At 39.0% G+C, this 15,499-nt stretch overlaps 1 protein-coding gene across 1 annotated transcript in view; it reads left to right on the top strand.

The window, feature by feature from the left end:
• Positions 1-15,499, top strand: part of Kiaa0586 (KIAA0586 ortholog) — a 93,661-nt gene that overhangs the window by 23,058 nt on the left and 55,104 nt on the right. The window contains exons 10-18 of the mRNA XM_013346903.1: positions 273-405; positions 1,844-2,061; positions 2,653-2,725; positions 4,774-5,001; positions 6,212-6,386; positions 8,691-8,885; positions 11,192-11,379; positions 13,573-13,683; positions 14,419-14,499. Of these exons, the coding sequence (XP_013202357.1) occupies positions 273-405; positions 1,844-2,061; positions 2,653-2,725; positions 4,774-5,001; positions 6,212-6,386; positions 8,691-8,885; positions 11,192-11,379; positions 13,573-13,683; positions 14,419-14,499 (1,402 nt within the window). The remainder of the gene's footprint in view (positions 1-272; positions 406-1,843; positions 2,062-2,652; positions 2,726-4,773; positions 5,002-6,211; positions 6,387-8,690; positions 8,886-11,191; positions 11,380-13,572; positions 13,684-14,418; positions 14,500-15,499) is intronic.

Here is a 15,499-nt window from a genome sequence, read left to right as displayed (position 1 = left end):
CACACACACACACACACACACACACACACACACACACACACACACACACTCTGCATTAGAGAGTTACGTTAGTGGTTAAGAGCACTGGCTGTTCTCAGAGGACCTGTGTTCAGTTCCAAGCACCCACATGGTAGCTCATAGCTGCCTGTATGCAGCTCCTCCTGAGGCATCAGACACACCATGGTGCACAGGTATACATGCAGGCAGAAAGCCCGTATGTATAAAATGCTTACTGAGTTTATGACAGCTTAGGAATGTCTTATCTTTTGTAGCATTGAAACTCTACATTCACAGAGATGTCCTTCCCCTGAAGAGCTAGGAACAGCTAAAGCGACTATGAGAAAGTATGATGATGATGTTCATGATCTTGGCCAGAGGAAGAAACAAACAAATGACATGCTCCAGGTAAAGTGGGAACAGTGTTAAAATCCATGGTTATAAGGTAAAAATTAGGAAGAGTCTGGGGAATGTAGCTTAGTTAGACAAAATGGTTGCCTGACATGCGTGTATGATGACAGGCATGTTGGCACACACTTGCAATCCCAGCACTGTGGAGGTGGATGCAGGAGAATCAGAAGTTCAGTGTTATCCTTTTGTTTGAGGCTAGCTTGTGCTACATCAGACTCTGCCTCAAAAAAAAAACCAGATGTGTACTGTAGTGTGTATGAATATATACCTAGTAAAACATAATAATAATGCAAACAAACGGAATAAAAAAGTCAGTAAACCAGAAATCAGAAGGAAGGGTGAAACTAAAGTCCTAGAAACATGACAGTCAGATCTGTTCCCTTTACAAAAAAAAAAAAAAAAAAAAATTCAGCAGTCTCTACTAAATGATTTCTTCCTAGCACTCTGGCCAGACCTGTGCCACTGACGTGTCCCACTTTCCCACATCTTTTTTTTTTCTTTTTGAGGCCACTTTAGTGTATAGCCCTTGATGACCTAGGAGTTTCTCTTAAACCGGCTTCAAGCTTAGTGATCCTCCTCTCTTTACCCCTGAGTGCAGGGATCACAGCAGTGTGCCACCATACCTGTCCTTGCCTTTCTGGCTAATAGAGGAGTGAAAGGTCTGTCCAGTCCACAGTGTCTAGAGCAACTTGCTCTTTATTTTGCCTTGCTTTCTTTACCAGTGGAGGTTTCATTGGAGATCAGATGACCTAGCACTGCTCTGGGTGTCCTGTCTCTATTGCTGATAATATTTGTAATAATTTTTTTAATTAATTAATTTATTTATTAAGTGTACACCATTCTGCTTCCCACACACCAGAAGAGGGCACCAGATCTCATAGATGGTTGTGAGCCATCATGTGGTTGCTGGGAATTGAACTCAGGACCTCTGGAAGAGCAGTCAGTGCTCTTAACCTCTGAGCCATCTCTCCAGCCCATTTTTTTTTTAAATATAATTTTTTTAAGTGGAAAACAAACCAAAGAATGGCAGGTATTCAGTAACTTTTCATTTGGACAAACTGAGCCCTAGTTAGACTGTATTGATTCTAGTGTATGGTTGCAGCAGTGAACTAACTGGCTCTTCTTTGCATTACACACTTACTTTTGTGTATTGTATGTATGTGTGTGGCGGGGGCATATATGCTAAATGTATGTGAGTGCCCAAGGAAGCCAAAAGAGTGTGTCCTCTTGGGACTGAGCCACCCGACGTACGTGCTGGGAAATGCACTCCAGTCCTCTGGGACTGAGCCACCCGACGTGCGTGCTGGGAAATGCACTCCAGTCCTCTGAAGAGCGTGTGCACTCATAACTGTCGCCATTTCCCCACCTTTCCTTTTACAATAAAATTAATGGAAGTTTAATGTACTAAATTTTCTGCCTTTTTTTGTTTTTTAAGGTAAAACAGTCTCCACTTATCTTGAGGTTTTCAGATCTTCCACAGAATTCTGCTAAGCTTCAGACAACCAGTACCAGATCTGTCTTGAAAGATGCTGAGAAGATTTTGAAAGGAGTACAGAACAATAAAAAAGTGCTAGAAGAAAACCTGGAAGCTATTATCCGTGCAAAGGACGGAGCTGCTGTGTATTCCTTTATCAGTGCTTTCTCTGCCAATAGGTGAGACAGGATGTGCGCATCACAGCGCTATTTACAAAACTGCCAGATCTGCGTACTAACCTTCCTTCTTAAAGATTCATTTATGTGTAGGAGTATTTCACCTGCATGTATGTGCATGCACCATGTGTGTGCCCAGTGCCCATAGAGTTCAGAAGAGGGGTCCGCTGGAGCTGGGAACTGAACCCGAGTGCTCTCACCTGCTGAGCTGTCTCTCCAGCCCCACAGGCCCACAGCCTCACTTTCTGAATTTCTTTCTCAAGCACTCAATTAGCTACTGTGTTTTCATGTTTGGGAACGGCCCCTAATGCCTCTGAAGATGTGGTTCCTGCTGTGGATAGACATGGAGGTGTCGTGTTTTCCCGGCTGTGATTTTCCATTTCTGCTTTCGCTCTGCCTGATATTGCTTTCCTTGAGTTCTTCATAGACATTTCCTTCTAACATTTAAGGAAGGCTAATACCGTCACTGATTGTTTTCTCAGGAAGAGTATTGGGCTACAGGGTAGCTTTAAAGCTTGACTAGACTCATCCGATCCTGGTCCAATCATCAATATATTAAGACTGATTTAAGAACATTTCTGTTTTCATTTGTAGAGAGATCTCAGAGAAAATTAGGATCAGAAAGAAAGTAGATGACTGGATTAAAGTCATTTCAGCAGAAATCCAGGTATGTCATGGAAAAAAGTGAAAATCAAGTCAGTTCTCTGAATATAGCATAAATTCCAGGTTATTGATGTATGTCCACTTCTTTTGTTCTTTTTGCAATACTGAGACCTGAACCTAGATCCTGTTTCATGCTAGGCATGCACTGTACCATTGAGCCACATCCCTCAATCATTTTTTAAAGGAAAGATTTATTTTCATTCGTGTGTGTATGTGTTTGTGTCCATGTGGTTATATGACAAATGTGTGCAGGGCCCAAAGAGGCCAGAAGAAGGCATTGGGTGCCTTGGCGCTGGAGTAACAGGTGATCATGAGCTGCCCAGTTTGGGTGCTAGGAACTGAACTCAGGTCCTTTAGAAGCCTATCAGTGGCTCTTAACCACTGAACCATATCTAGCCTCTACTCGGGACTTTCTGAGATGGCGACTAAGTTTTCCAGGCTTGAACTCACAGGAGCTGGGGAAGGCCTTTAGCTTGAGATCCTTTTGTCTAGCTTCCTCCATGAAGATAAGTCATGTACCACCAGGTCTGGCTTATGATTCTTTTGTTTGTTGTTATTTGGTTTTTTGAGAAATGATCTCACTATATATCTCTGGCTGTCCTCGTGCTCACTGTGTAAAACCCACTACTTCTCCTCCTGAGGGCTGGGTTAAAGGTGTTGTCACCACCCCTGACCTGGTTTATGCTTCTTCATTTCACTAACATTCTTTACCTTTGCTTATCAGTAAGTATAGAAGTATATAGTATTATTTAGGAAACTCTTTTTTGTTTTGTTTTGTTTTGTTTTGTTTTTTTGTTTTTGTTTTTTTCAAGACAGGGTTTCTCTGTGTCTTTGGAGCCTGTCCTGGAACTAGCTCTTGTAGACCAGGCTGGCCTTGGACTCACAGAGATCCGCCTGCCTCTGCCTCCCGATTAAAGGCGTGCGCCACCACCACCACTCATCTAGGAAACTCTTTATTCTTATAAATTTTATTTGGCTCCTCTATGCCAAAATATTAGACAATAAATGAAATATGAGAAATTCGAAAGAAAAATTGACAAAAACAGAAAATGAAATTCTACTTGCAAAAGATGTTTCAAGACAGCAGATTGACTAGCACTGATGCACTAAGGTAAACATACCAAAGTTACTAAAGCACAGAAAAGTCAGTTCTAAGGGGAATCTTTCTCACACCCATGAAGGACACAGCATGTCTTCAGACATAAAAAGTCTCTAAGTTTTGTGTATTTGAAGTGTAGAACTAGACAAGGTAACCATTACTTTTATTTTAGAATGCAAGGCAATTGATGGTTTTCATCCAGTGTGCTTGCATGTTTACTCTCGGTGGTAACTAGGGCAGTAAAACCTTTGTTATTTGTAAACAAATATATATATATTATATGCATACATGCATACATACAAATACATATGTAAACACACATACATATATGTATATACAAATATATGTATGTTTGTTTAATTGTATAAACTCACCAGATAAAAAGATGACGTGACCTCTGGCTGTATTCCAACGAGCAGAATATGTTGCTATCACTGTTAATCCTATGTAAATGTTTATTTAAATCTTCAAATAATTTAAATTTATATATAGTCATCTTAGTTATATTATAAAGCGTGTGCCTAAGTTTGTTATTCTAAAGTATTAACATCATGTGATTCAAGCATCTGAAGAGTAAAAACTTTGTAATGCCCTCTTCCTGTGCTTCTTTTGCCTCCTCCCCATGTCTCATAACTCGATAGCCTTTTAGGTTTAGGATTTTTTGTTTACTTTCGTTTTATGAGACAGATCTCTCTGTGTAGCCCAGGCTGGCCTCCAGCTGGATCGCTCCTGTCTTCTGGTGCAGGAGTTGCAGGCATGTACTGCTGTGCTTCTTCTTAGGTTTTGTTCATTTTTCCAGAAAGTTACTTTTTATGTGTAAGTTATTATTCTTAATTTTTAAAGCATTTAGAATTTCTAAACTATGTTTGTACAACAAATAAATTCCAGTAATTTTAGTGTAAAAGCATTACTATTTTCTTTGGCTTAAGTAATTTTAATTTTCTTTGCTGTAGGATGAACTTATGAGAAAAGATTATGAGCAAAAGAGATTTGATCCAAAGAATCAACGGAACAAGCAAGCTCTGAATATGAGTAGAGATATTAAAGCCAACACCCGAGACAAACCAGTGAGCAAATCTGCAATTCCAAGAAGACATTGTCAAAAACAAATACAGGAGCAGTTTAGGGATGCACCCGGAAGGAGCCGGCCTGCCTCAGGTTCACAGAGAGAGAGGAAAGAAGTGAGCTCCTAATTTGAGTTTGTGTTTAGATGCCACATTGTTCCTGGTCATTTCCTTAGAGATAGAAGTAATGGCATGGATATGAAAATTTTTAAACTCTGAAGAGCTATACAAACCTAGAGCAGATTTGTACCACTGCCTACATAAAACTCTGGACCTGTAATGTGGAAGACCACATAAAATCTGTCCTTTTTTCTGTTTACTTTTAAAAATAATTTATTTTTATTTTATGAGCATTCATTAATGTTTTGCCTGCACGTATATCTGTGTGAGAATGTCAGATCCCCTGGAATTGAAGTTACAGACAGCTGAGAACTCCTGTGTGGGTGCTGGGCATTGAACTGGTCCTCTGGACGAGCTTCCCATGTTCTTAACTACGGAGCCATCTCTCTAGCCCCATTGTTTTTTGCTTTTTGTTTCTTAAGAGACAGAGTCTTCTATATTACCCAGTCTGGGAAGACAGGCACACAGTGCCATGCCCAGCTGTGGAGCCCATACCTAGAATCACAGTACATAGCAGGTGTTTTTAGAGATTATTCAGCTGCCTTTACTAGTCAGATCCATGTCACGGAAAGGCACGTTCCATCTTCTTGTGTGTGCTCTATTTTAAACTTAAAAAAAATCACTTGTAATGCCTGATGAGTGCAAGACATGGTACTAGTTGCTTGGAGAGGTTTTCCTTACTGCTCTAGCTGGCCATTAATGTTTTTGTGCTAAGCATGGATTATTGAACAGAGAAATGCAATTAAATGCTTGGCTGTAATGCTTAATAAATGCCGCGTTTCTGTGGCATTTTGAGATTTCTTTATGCATTTTATGTTATATGGGTGTTTTGCCTGCATGTGTGTCTATATACCAGAAGAGGGCTTCAGATCCCATAGGACTACAGTCATAGATGGTTGTAAGTTACCGGGAGTTGAACCCGGGTCCTCTGGAAGAGCAGCCTGTGCTCTCTATCTCTCCAGTCCATTTCTGCGGCATTTTGATTATGGTTGAAAGTAGAGCTGGGAGTGTATAAAATAATTTAAAGGCGGTTTAGTTTATTTAAACATAATAGCTATGTAAAATGTGTTTAACCATTAATACCTGAAAGTATACGCAGTAATGTAAAACCTTTTATGTTTGCTAGGTGGAAGATTACTAGGTGGAAGATTTACTAGGTGGAAGATTGTTATTTTTATAGTAATGCTAACATTTTTTGCATTCGTAGGGACTCATGAAGTCAACCACGGTATTACAAGATGAGGATTATATGTTACAAATATATGGGAAGCCAGTTTATCAGGGCCATCGCAGCACTCTTAAAAAGGGACCATATCTCAGATTCAGTTCTCCATCTCCTAAGGCCAAACCCCAGAGACCAAGAGTAATAGAGCTAGTAAGAGGTGAGGACGCTCATCTGTTGTGTTTACCGCATTGTTTACAGAATAAGCTTAATTCTTAACATTGCTCTTTATTTGTTAGCTACGCACACAGCTCAAGGTCCACGGTCCCAGAGAAGGGGAGGGAGAAACAGCAGAGCTCCAATCTGCTGCGGCACCTGCTGCTTCCTAGTGAAGTGTGTGTGTGGGCACTCGGGGGTTTTGTTACCAAAAACTTGTAGCCAACAAAGATGATTGATTTCTTACTGACTTTTAATTAAATAAGAACATTTTCATTTATTAATATGTGTTTTGACTTATGTCAGCCATTTCATTTGCATATTTAAATGTAACGTAGTTAAATATTGACTGTTAATTTTGATTACATTTTGAAGTGTTCTTACGTCTTAGACATTAGTAAGCTTCACCAACAGTGTAGTTAGTGGAGGTTAGCTCACTCTAGAGTTGGAGCTGTGGCAGTTGCTCAGCTCTTTTCCTTTTGTAAATGCTGGCTGAACCAATTGGTGATCCATTTACCTATGAGTCCTACAGATTTTTAAAGGCTTGCAACTTATTATATTTTCTCTAATATTTCTCTTAAATATTGGAATTTTATTGTTAATATTTGGAGTTTTGAAAGCCTTTCTAAAACAATAGCTTAAGGTTTTAAAACACTTCAGATTCTCGGATAGCTTTTTTTTAACAGAGGAAATAGGTGGAAATCTTTATTTTTATTTTATGTGAATTGGTATTTTACCTGCATGTATGTCTATGCCAAATCTCTGGAACTGAGATTACAGACAGTTGTGAGCTGCCATGTGGGTTCTGGGAATTGAACTAAGGTCCTCTGGAAGAGCAGCCAGTGCTCTTAACCCCTAAGCCATCTCTCCAGCCTCTCAAATAGCTTTTTCACTAAGCCTTTTAAGGTAAAAGTGACTGACAGCTCTGGACATAGTGCACATCCTTGGCCTTGTTACTTGCTGGTTTTCCTCTTTGACATGGAAAAAGAAATTCAAATTCTGTAAAGAGACAGATAATAAAAACTTTAAGTTTTTTTTCTGTTTATGTTTATGTGATTTTGTTGTTTGTTTGTTTGTTTGTTTGTTGAGACTGGGTCCCTGTGCAGCCCTGGCTGTCCTAAAACTCACTATGTAGACTACTTGACTTTGAACTCACAGAGATCACCTGCCTCTGATGCCCAAGTGCTGGGGTTAAAGGTGTTTCCCCCAGATCTTGACTTTTTTTTTTTTTTTAAGAATTGTTTTTATTTATGTTTGTGTTTGGTGTTCCTAGAAGCCAGAAGAGGGCGCCAGATCCCCTGGAACTGGAACTACAGGTGGTTGGGTAGTGAGCCACCCAATGTGTATGCTGGGAACTGAACTCAGGTCCTCTGAAAGAGCAGCAATTACTCAGCCACTGAACCATCTCTCCATCCCTTGTTTGTTTATGTTTTTTTTTCTTTCGAGAGACAAGGTCTTTTGGTGTAGCCCTGGCTGCCTTGGAACCACTCTATAGACATTGAACTCTAGAGGTCCACCTGCCTCTGCACCCTCTGTGTTGGGAGTAAAGATGTGCATCGCCACCACTGGATCAATTGTTTTTTTTTAAGGTAGGGCCCTGGCTCTCCTCAAACTTCTGGCAGCCTCCTGCCTCATCCTCCTGGTGCCGTGCCACTATGTCTGACAAACTTACAAGATCTTGATAATTTAGAATGTAGTATCTGCATAAATCTACATAATAGAATTAGAAATATATACAATAACATTAACTTATAAGTTTTAAGTAAGTGTAGACTTAGATTAACTACATAATTTCAAAGGATAAAAACTGGTTATTCAGAATTATATAATGAGTGAAGGTGTCATGAGGAAATGGGGGACAGTCTTAACAAATGGTCATTAGTTTCTTATATTGTGAAGGAAAATTAATGAGTTTGAAGATAAGTTCTTCAGAATCTTTATTCAACTTTTTAAAAATTATTGTATTACAGTAGCTGTACTCAAGTGTAATGGACAGGCAAACTGGTCTGCAGGTGAGCTGCCTGGTTTTTGTTTGAAGATAATTTTTATTTGAATATAGCCATGCTCATTTATAATCCATGGGTGCTTGTTATATCACCAAAGTTGGATGGTTGCAATTGAGATAAGTCATTCCTGTCTGGCCACTTAATAAGTTTGCTAGCCTCTGGTCTGTGTATTATTTCTACTGGAGACCCTGTAAACTTATTAAATTGAATGAAATCTGGCTGAAAAAGAGTTGTATTTCACAGTGGCTAGGTAGTAGATACTTGTCATATTTTTAAATGTCTGCTACTGATGGTCATTGTAGGCACGAAAGTCAAGTCGGCAAGAACACAGACTGACTTTTATGCAACAAAACCTATGAAAATGGATCCTAAACTGCAACATCCCATCACCATGCTACCTCATGGTGACCAGCAATATCTGTTCAGCCCCAGCAGAGAAATGCCTACTGTTTCAGGGACCCTGGAAGGTCATCTAATCCCAATGGCAATTCTTTTAGGTAAGAAATGACGAATATGTGGCAGCGGAGAACGGGAAGGGACTCATTGCTTAGGATCAGTTGCAGGGGGCCACCTTTCTTATGTCTGGGGAGAGCCTCAGATGTAGCTTATGCAGCGACAGTGATCTCTTCAGCAGTGAGTTCTCGTCAGAATCTCTCTCCCAGGAAATATTCTCTGTGTGTGTTGCTGGTGTAGGTAATACGACTAACATGTCATTGGCCTGCATAATAATCCAAGAAGTCCAGTTTGTTTTAATATTGTAAGTGTTAGGAGAGATACTTTAAAGCATTTTTATATACTTTTTGAGCCAGGTTATGATAAAAGTAAAAGCTAGGTGGTCATATATTCTGGGTGAATAGTTGGTTATTTCCTTATATGAGGTCTTTATGAGTCATCCCGTTAAAAACTGGACAGATCTACTGGTGTGACATCACATACCTTTACTCAGGGACAAAAGGCATGGAAACTGCACGTCTGTGGGTGCTAGGAACAGAACCCCCCAGATACTCTTTAAGCTGCAAGTGCTCAACCACTGAGCCATCTCTTCAACCCTAATTACATTTAAAAAAAGAGATTTATATTTTTAATTTGTGTGTTTTGTGTGTGCCTGTATGAGTTTATGTGCACAATGTATGTGCAGATACCAGTGAAGGCCTGAGAGCAGTCAGTCACCTGGAACTAGAAGTTGTAGTGTTTCAGGTTTTAAGTGAAGTCTTTGATCCATTTTGAAATTTATTTTAGTATAAGGTGAAAAATATGAATTTGATTTCATTCTTCTGCAGATAGAAACCCTTCTCTGCTAGCACCTTTGTTGAACTGGCTTTTTTCCAGTATACAGTTTTGCCTTCTTTGTTAAAAATTAAGTGAGCATAGTAATTTTATTTCTGGTTTCTCTCTGCTTCATTGGTCTGCCTGTCAATTTTTATGCCAGGACCAGGCTGTCTGTGTCACTTTGGCTCTGTAGTATAATTTAAGATTGGGTATTGTGATATCTACATAGTGTTCTTACTTTATAAGATTGCTTTGTTGATTCATGGTGTTTTGTAGTTACAAATATGTTCTTGTATTGTCTTTTCTAAACTTGTGAAATATGGCACTAGACTTTGGTTAGATTTTGCATTAAATCTGAAAATGAATTTTGGTAGTATTGCCATTTTCACAATATTAATTCTGCCAATCCAGGAGCATGGAATGTCTTTCTATCATCTGTATCTTCTGTAATTTCCTTTTAATATCTGAAAGCATTTGTTGCAGAGGTCTTTTACTTCTTTGGTTAGATATATTCCTAAACGCATAAAGTTTTGGAGTTATTTTGAGTGAAATATTTTTCCTGATTTCTTCTCTGAGAGTACACTGTAATTATAAATGAGGCCTATATTTTATTTTTTGAGACAGAGTCTCACACTAGCCCATGCTGACTTTGAATTCATTATGTAGTCTAGGCTGGCCTTAGACATCTAGGAGCTGGGATTATGGGCATTTGCTGTGCACAGTCTCGGGGTCTTGGACCTGACTGGGTCAGCAAGAGAATGAAGGCAAGATAAACACACAGATGGCATACAGAAAAACTGGGGTCCAGTGAACTGGGCTCTCTGGTGAAGAAACCCTTACTCCTGGGAAGCTCACTGTTCATTTCATACAGTTGAACTGAGAGCCTGGGATTATTGAATACAGCTGAACAAGATGCCTACAGATAAACAAGGAGACAGGGTTAGTTAATCTTGATTGATTGGTTCAGTCTCCAGGGGAGGAAATACGCAGGAGTCATGAGAGGAGAGGGTTATGGTGGACATTTTCTCCACACACAGTCTATATTTGTTTGACTGAGGAGGGCAGTCTTGCCATACCCTGAGCCTAGCCAGGGCAAAGGGTTGCCATTTTCTAGAGGTGCTGAGGCTTTGAGGTCCTTGAAATGCCTGTGCCCATGTCTGTAGCACATTCCCCCAGGGCTCCCTCACAGCTGCTGTGCCTGGCTCCTTCAACTTTACTCTGAAGTGTGAAAAACAAGCAGGTTTTCTTACGTGAAAGCTGGCAGTATGGAGCGTCTTCTAATATGTAGATGCTAACCTTTACTTTAAGAATAAGATAGTATATGGAATGGGAATGACATACAGTAGCTAGTAGTTCGGCACTGCTGACAGCTGCTCACAGGCTGGCGTGGTGAGCACGTGTAGACCATGGTGATGGAGAGGTGCTTAGGAGACGGCCTTTCCTTTTGTGTGCAAGAGCAGTCACAAAGATCCAGACATTTTGATTTTTTCCTTTTGTTAGAAATAGTTCTTATTCTCTACCCTAAATTTCACAGGACAAACCCAAAGTAATAGTGATTCTGCACCACCTGCTGGAGTACTGATAAACAAGCCACATCCTGTAACTGTGACTACTTCCATTCCTCCTTCATCTCGAAAACTAGAAGCCAGAGTCAAGAAACCTAACGTAGCAGTTGTGGAAATGAAATCAGAGAAGAAGGATCCCCCTCAGCTCTCTGTACAGGTATGCCAGGGTGCGCGAGCAGACCCTGTCACAGCCACAGGAACCCTCGTCAGCCATTAGTACCTAAAACTGATTACATAATTTTCTGAAGACTTCGCTTTCATTAAGGTTCCTTTATTACTGTCAGCTGTGATGCCTCTGTCCTTGCTCTGCAGCTCCTCTTTTCAGTCAGGGTCCACAGCAAAACGACAGGACAGTGTTCTAAAGGGTGTTGATAGTGTGCTGTGATTAACTTTTAAGAATTACCGTGCTGGGCATGGTAGTACATCCCTGTAGTCCAAGCCAAGGGGGCAACCATTGTAGCACTGCCGCAGGTTCAAGGCCAGCCTGATGTACTTAGCAAGTTTCTAGCTAGCTATTCAGCTAGGTCTGTGCAGAGAGTCCATGCCTCAGTAATAAATAAGTAAATAAATAACTAAATAAACCAAAACATACAATAAAAGAAACTATTGAATTCATGAATTGATTAATATAATCAATACTTCCAATTTTATCCAATCATAAGACATGAATGAAAGTACAAAGAACTCATTTTTATACACCAAAAACATTCAGGTTAACCTTCTTCCCAATTTAATGTGAAATTTTAGTGAAATGCTAATTTTTAAAAAATATCATGAGATTTTGTTTTCGTGAACTTTAGGATAATTTTGATATCTGAAAGAATAAAGGGTTTAGAAAAATAAAAAGTTTGTTGGCTTATTTGGGGCAACATTTGAAAGGTAGAGGCTGAAAGATCAGGAGTTCAAGGTTATCCTCAGCTACAGAGCAAGTTCAAAGCCAAGCAGCAGGGTTACTAGACCAGTGTAGTAGGATTTCAGAATTCACTTTATTATTTAAAAAGAATATAGAACAGGATAGAGACTTGTTATGTTAAAGAGAATAGACTTTATATAAGTGAAAAATGTATATTATATTCAGCTTAATGACATAAGAAACAAGTAATTTTAAACTCCAATTCTTTTGTTTGTTTTTTGTTTTTCAAGACAGGGTTTCTCTGTATAACCACCCTAATTGTCTTAGAACTCATTTTGTAGACCAGGCTGGCCTTGAACTCACAGAGATCCTCCTGCCTCTGACTCCCAAGTGCTGGGATTAAGGGCATGTACCACTACCATTCAACATAAACTCCAAATTCTTACTATATATACCAAATGACCTCCAATTTGGCACTCAAAATTATAAAATACAAAGTCATAAAAATTTGAAGACAATTTCATTGGACTTTAATTAAAACTGAAACAAATTCTGGGTATTGGATCTGGATAAAGCAAATACTTTAGATATAATAGGGAAGAGAGATTTGAATTTAAAGTCTAAAAGTTACATATGTCAAAGAAATTTAACTGGCAAGGAAAGCAGTGTATAGTGGCAGCATATGAAGTGAAGGTTCTGATGAAGACTTTGTTTTTAAATACAAAGACTTCTGTAAGTTATAAGAAAACATAGACCTAAATCCATTTGGAGTCCAATCCATGAATGAGAGAGTCTACAGAGGGTCAAGTATGGATTAATAACAAGGAAATTAGATGTAAGTCTTGCTTGTAGCTAAGATAATAATAATTAAAATAATAATATACTCCCATTTAATTTTTGTTTTGCAAAACTGCTCATTTTAGTTGAGTGTTGGATAAAACTTAAAGAGGTACGTTTTTAGTGGTATAAACAAGGATTGGATAGTACTTTGCCAATAATTACAAAGCATATTGAATATCCTTGCTCTGTGGTCCAAAAAGTTCATCAGAATCGATCTAACATGAAGTTTGGGGAGAAAGTAGTGCATGAATGAAGATACTGGGGTTGGTTTGTTGTGGTGGTGACCTGTGTGTAACAACGGGAGAAACTGGCAGTAAGGATGTATGATCCTTAAAATATTATGCAGTTATTTAAAATATGAACTCTACAGAGAAGCAGGATAAGGTATTTGTGGCCTAATAACAACGAAAACAATCAGGACCGAGAACACTAAATCTTGCTTAAATGGGTAATAAACTGAAAGGGTGTAGGTCGTCAAAGGGAAATTATCTTAAGAGAGAATTTTGTGTTTTTCTCTTTGTTTTGTATAATATGCTTTCATAATTCAAAGTAACAGTTAACCACAATAACAATTTAGAGGGTGTGTTTTGCTGTCCTTTTTGACAGTCACTTAAGTCCTAGAGGTAAACAGAACGCTGATGTTCTGTTCTGTTGTAGATACTGCCTAGTGTGGACATCGATAGCATTTCATACAGCAGCGTTGACAGGCTTTCCTCTCCTCCAAGTCCCAAAGAAGCCTCTCTTCCACCATTGCACACCTGGATCCAGGTAGGTGTCAAGGTTCTTCTATTGTAACTGTTACTCCATCAGGAGTTGTTTCTCTCCTTCCGGTACGTGGGTCCCAGAAATGAAGCACTGGTTGTCCAGTTGGGGACAAGCACAGGTACAGACCTGCTGAGCCATCTTGCTAGTCCCGTTTTTTTTGTTTTTTTTTTTTTGTTTTTTTTTTTTGTTTTTTTTTTTACTTTAACACCAATGTAATCTGTCTCTGTTGTTTCTGAGTCTGCGAATGTGGACACTTGCATAGCTGCACTTTTAAGTACTTTCCTCAGCCTGTTGATAGGTGCTTTAACGTTTCCATGGAGTGCGGGGGAGATGGCTCAGTGGGTAACAGTGCTTGTGGCTAAGCTTGAGGACCAGAGTTTGATCCCCAAGACCCACATGATAGAAGGAGAAAACTGATTCCTGTATTTTCCTTTGACCCTCTACATGATGGTTTGGTGTCATCATGGGCACACACAAAATAAACAAATGTAAATTTTTAAAATTTGTATTTATTGATTCAGCTTAAATGTCAAACTGGCACTTTTGTTTCTATAGTTCTTGAAATGATGAGATAATGGGTTGAAGACTAACCTAGGTTTATTTACTAAATAAATCAGTTCTGAATAGAATATTAAAATAATAAGGCTGTATGAAGGTTATAGTATATGTGAAAATCTGATAAATTATATGGACATATTTTAAGATTGAAAGCAATAAAACTTTGTAATATTTCCTTAGACTCCAGAATTTATGAAGGTGGATGAAGAAGAGGCAAAGCTCCCAGGAACTGACTTTGATGAAGTAATTGATGTTATTCAGGTAAACAAAGCTTAGAGACAGAAGTCGTTTTTCCTACAAATACTTTTCCAGGTAGTTGAATGCCTTCTGGCTGTCATAACTATGTTGCATGGCTTTAAGAAACCTGTTTTTACTTTGATTTAAATAGACTTTAACTTCTAAATATGATTATTTAGATTTCTTTTACAATTATGAGGTGTTTTTCTGTAGTATAATTTTGTCTTCATAAACTTAATGACAGCCCACCGTTTCCACCTGGAACATTACCTGCTGCCTTCATTTCTCTGGCTTTCTCCATTTTATTACATTTAACCTTGATTTCTGGAGGCAACGCTAGGTTTATTTTGAGAAAAAACCTTATAGTCTAAAACCCAAGAATGGATGTCAAAGTTATGAAATTGATGGCAATAGTAAAATAGGAGAGAAAGATAGGAAAAAGTAAAATAGGCAAAAAAGGAGACATAAGATTAAGATTATTTTAGTATTATTAATAAGCCATTTAGTATTATATTAAGTCATCTAGCATTAGCAATAAGTCATTCACATTTCCTTGACTTTGAAACTAAGATTATTTTGTTCATGAAAACTGAGGGCTGGAGAAATGACTCCAGGGGTGAGCATTTGTTGCCCTTGAAGAGCCCCTGCGTTCAGTTCTCAGTGCCCAGCATGGTGACTCACAGCTGCCCATAACTCCAGCTGCAGAGAACCCGACTCCTGCCCTCTGCTGCCTCCTGCACACGCGTGCTTCACGTGCTTAGACTCAGGCGCATACACACAAAATACATACATAGTTCATTGAGATCTTATTTTAGATTATGCATGGGTGTGCGTTGTATTTTTGTACCCAAGGTGTTTTCCCATGTGAATTCTACACAAGTGTTTTGAAGCTAGGAGCCTTATTTGTCTTTATATTCCTAACGTCTAGCCTGCTCTTGTCTGGCTGACTTGTTTGTCAAGGTGCAAGTGGAAGAAGCAGTTGTAGACTTAACAGTAGATTTGGGTTAAGTGACAAGAGTCTCTT

Source organism: Microtus ochrogaster, chromosome 1 (assembly GCF_000317375.1).
Source record: "Microtus ochrogaster isolate Prairie Vole_2 chromosome 1, MicOch1.0, whole genome shotgun sequence".
NCBI lineage: Eukaryota > Metazoa > Chordata > Mammalia > Rodentia > Cricetidae > Microtus > Microtus ochrogaster.
Note: the sequence above shows the minus strand (reverse complement) of the source record. Positions and strands in the feature narration are given on the sequence as shown.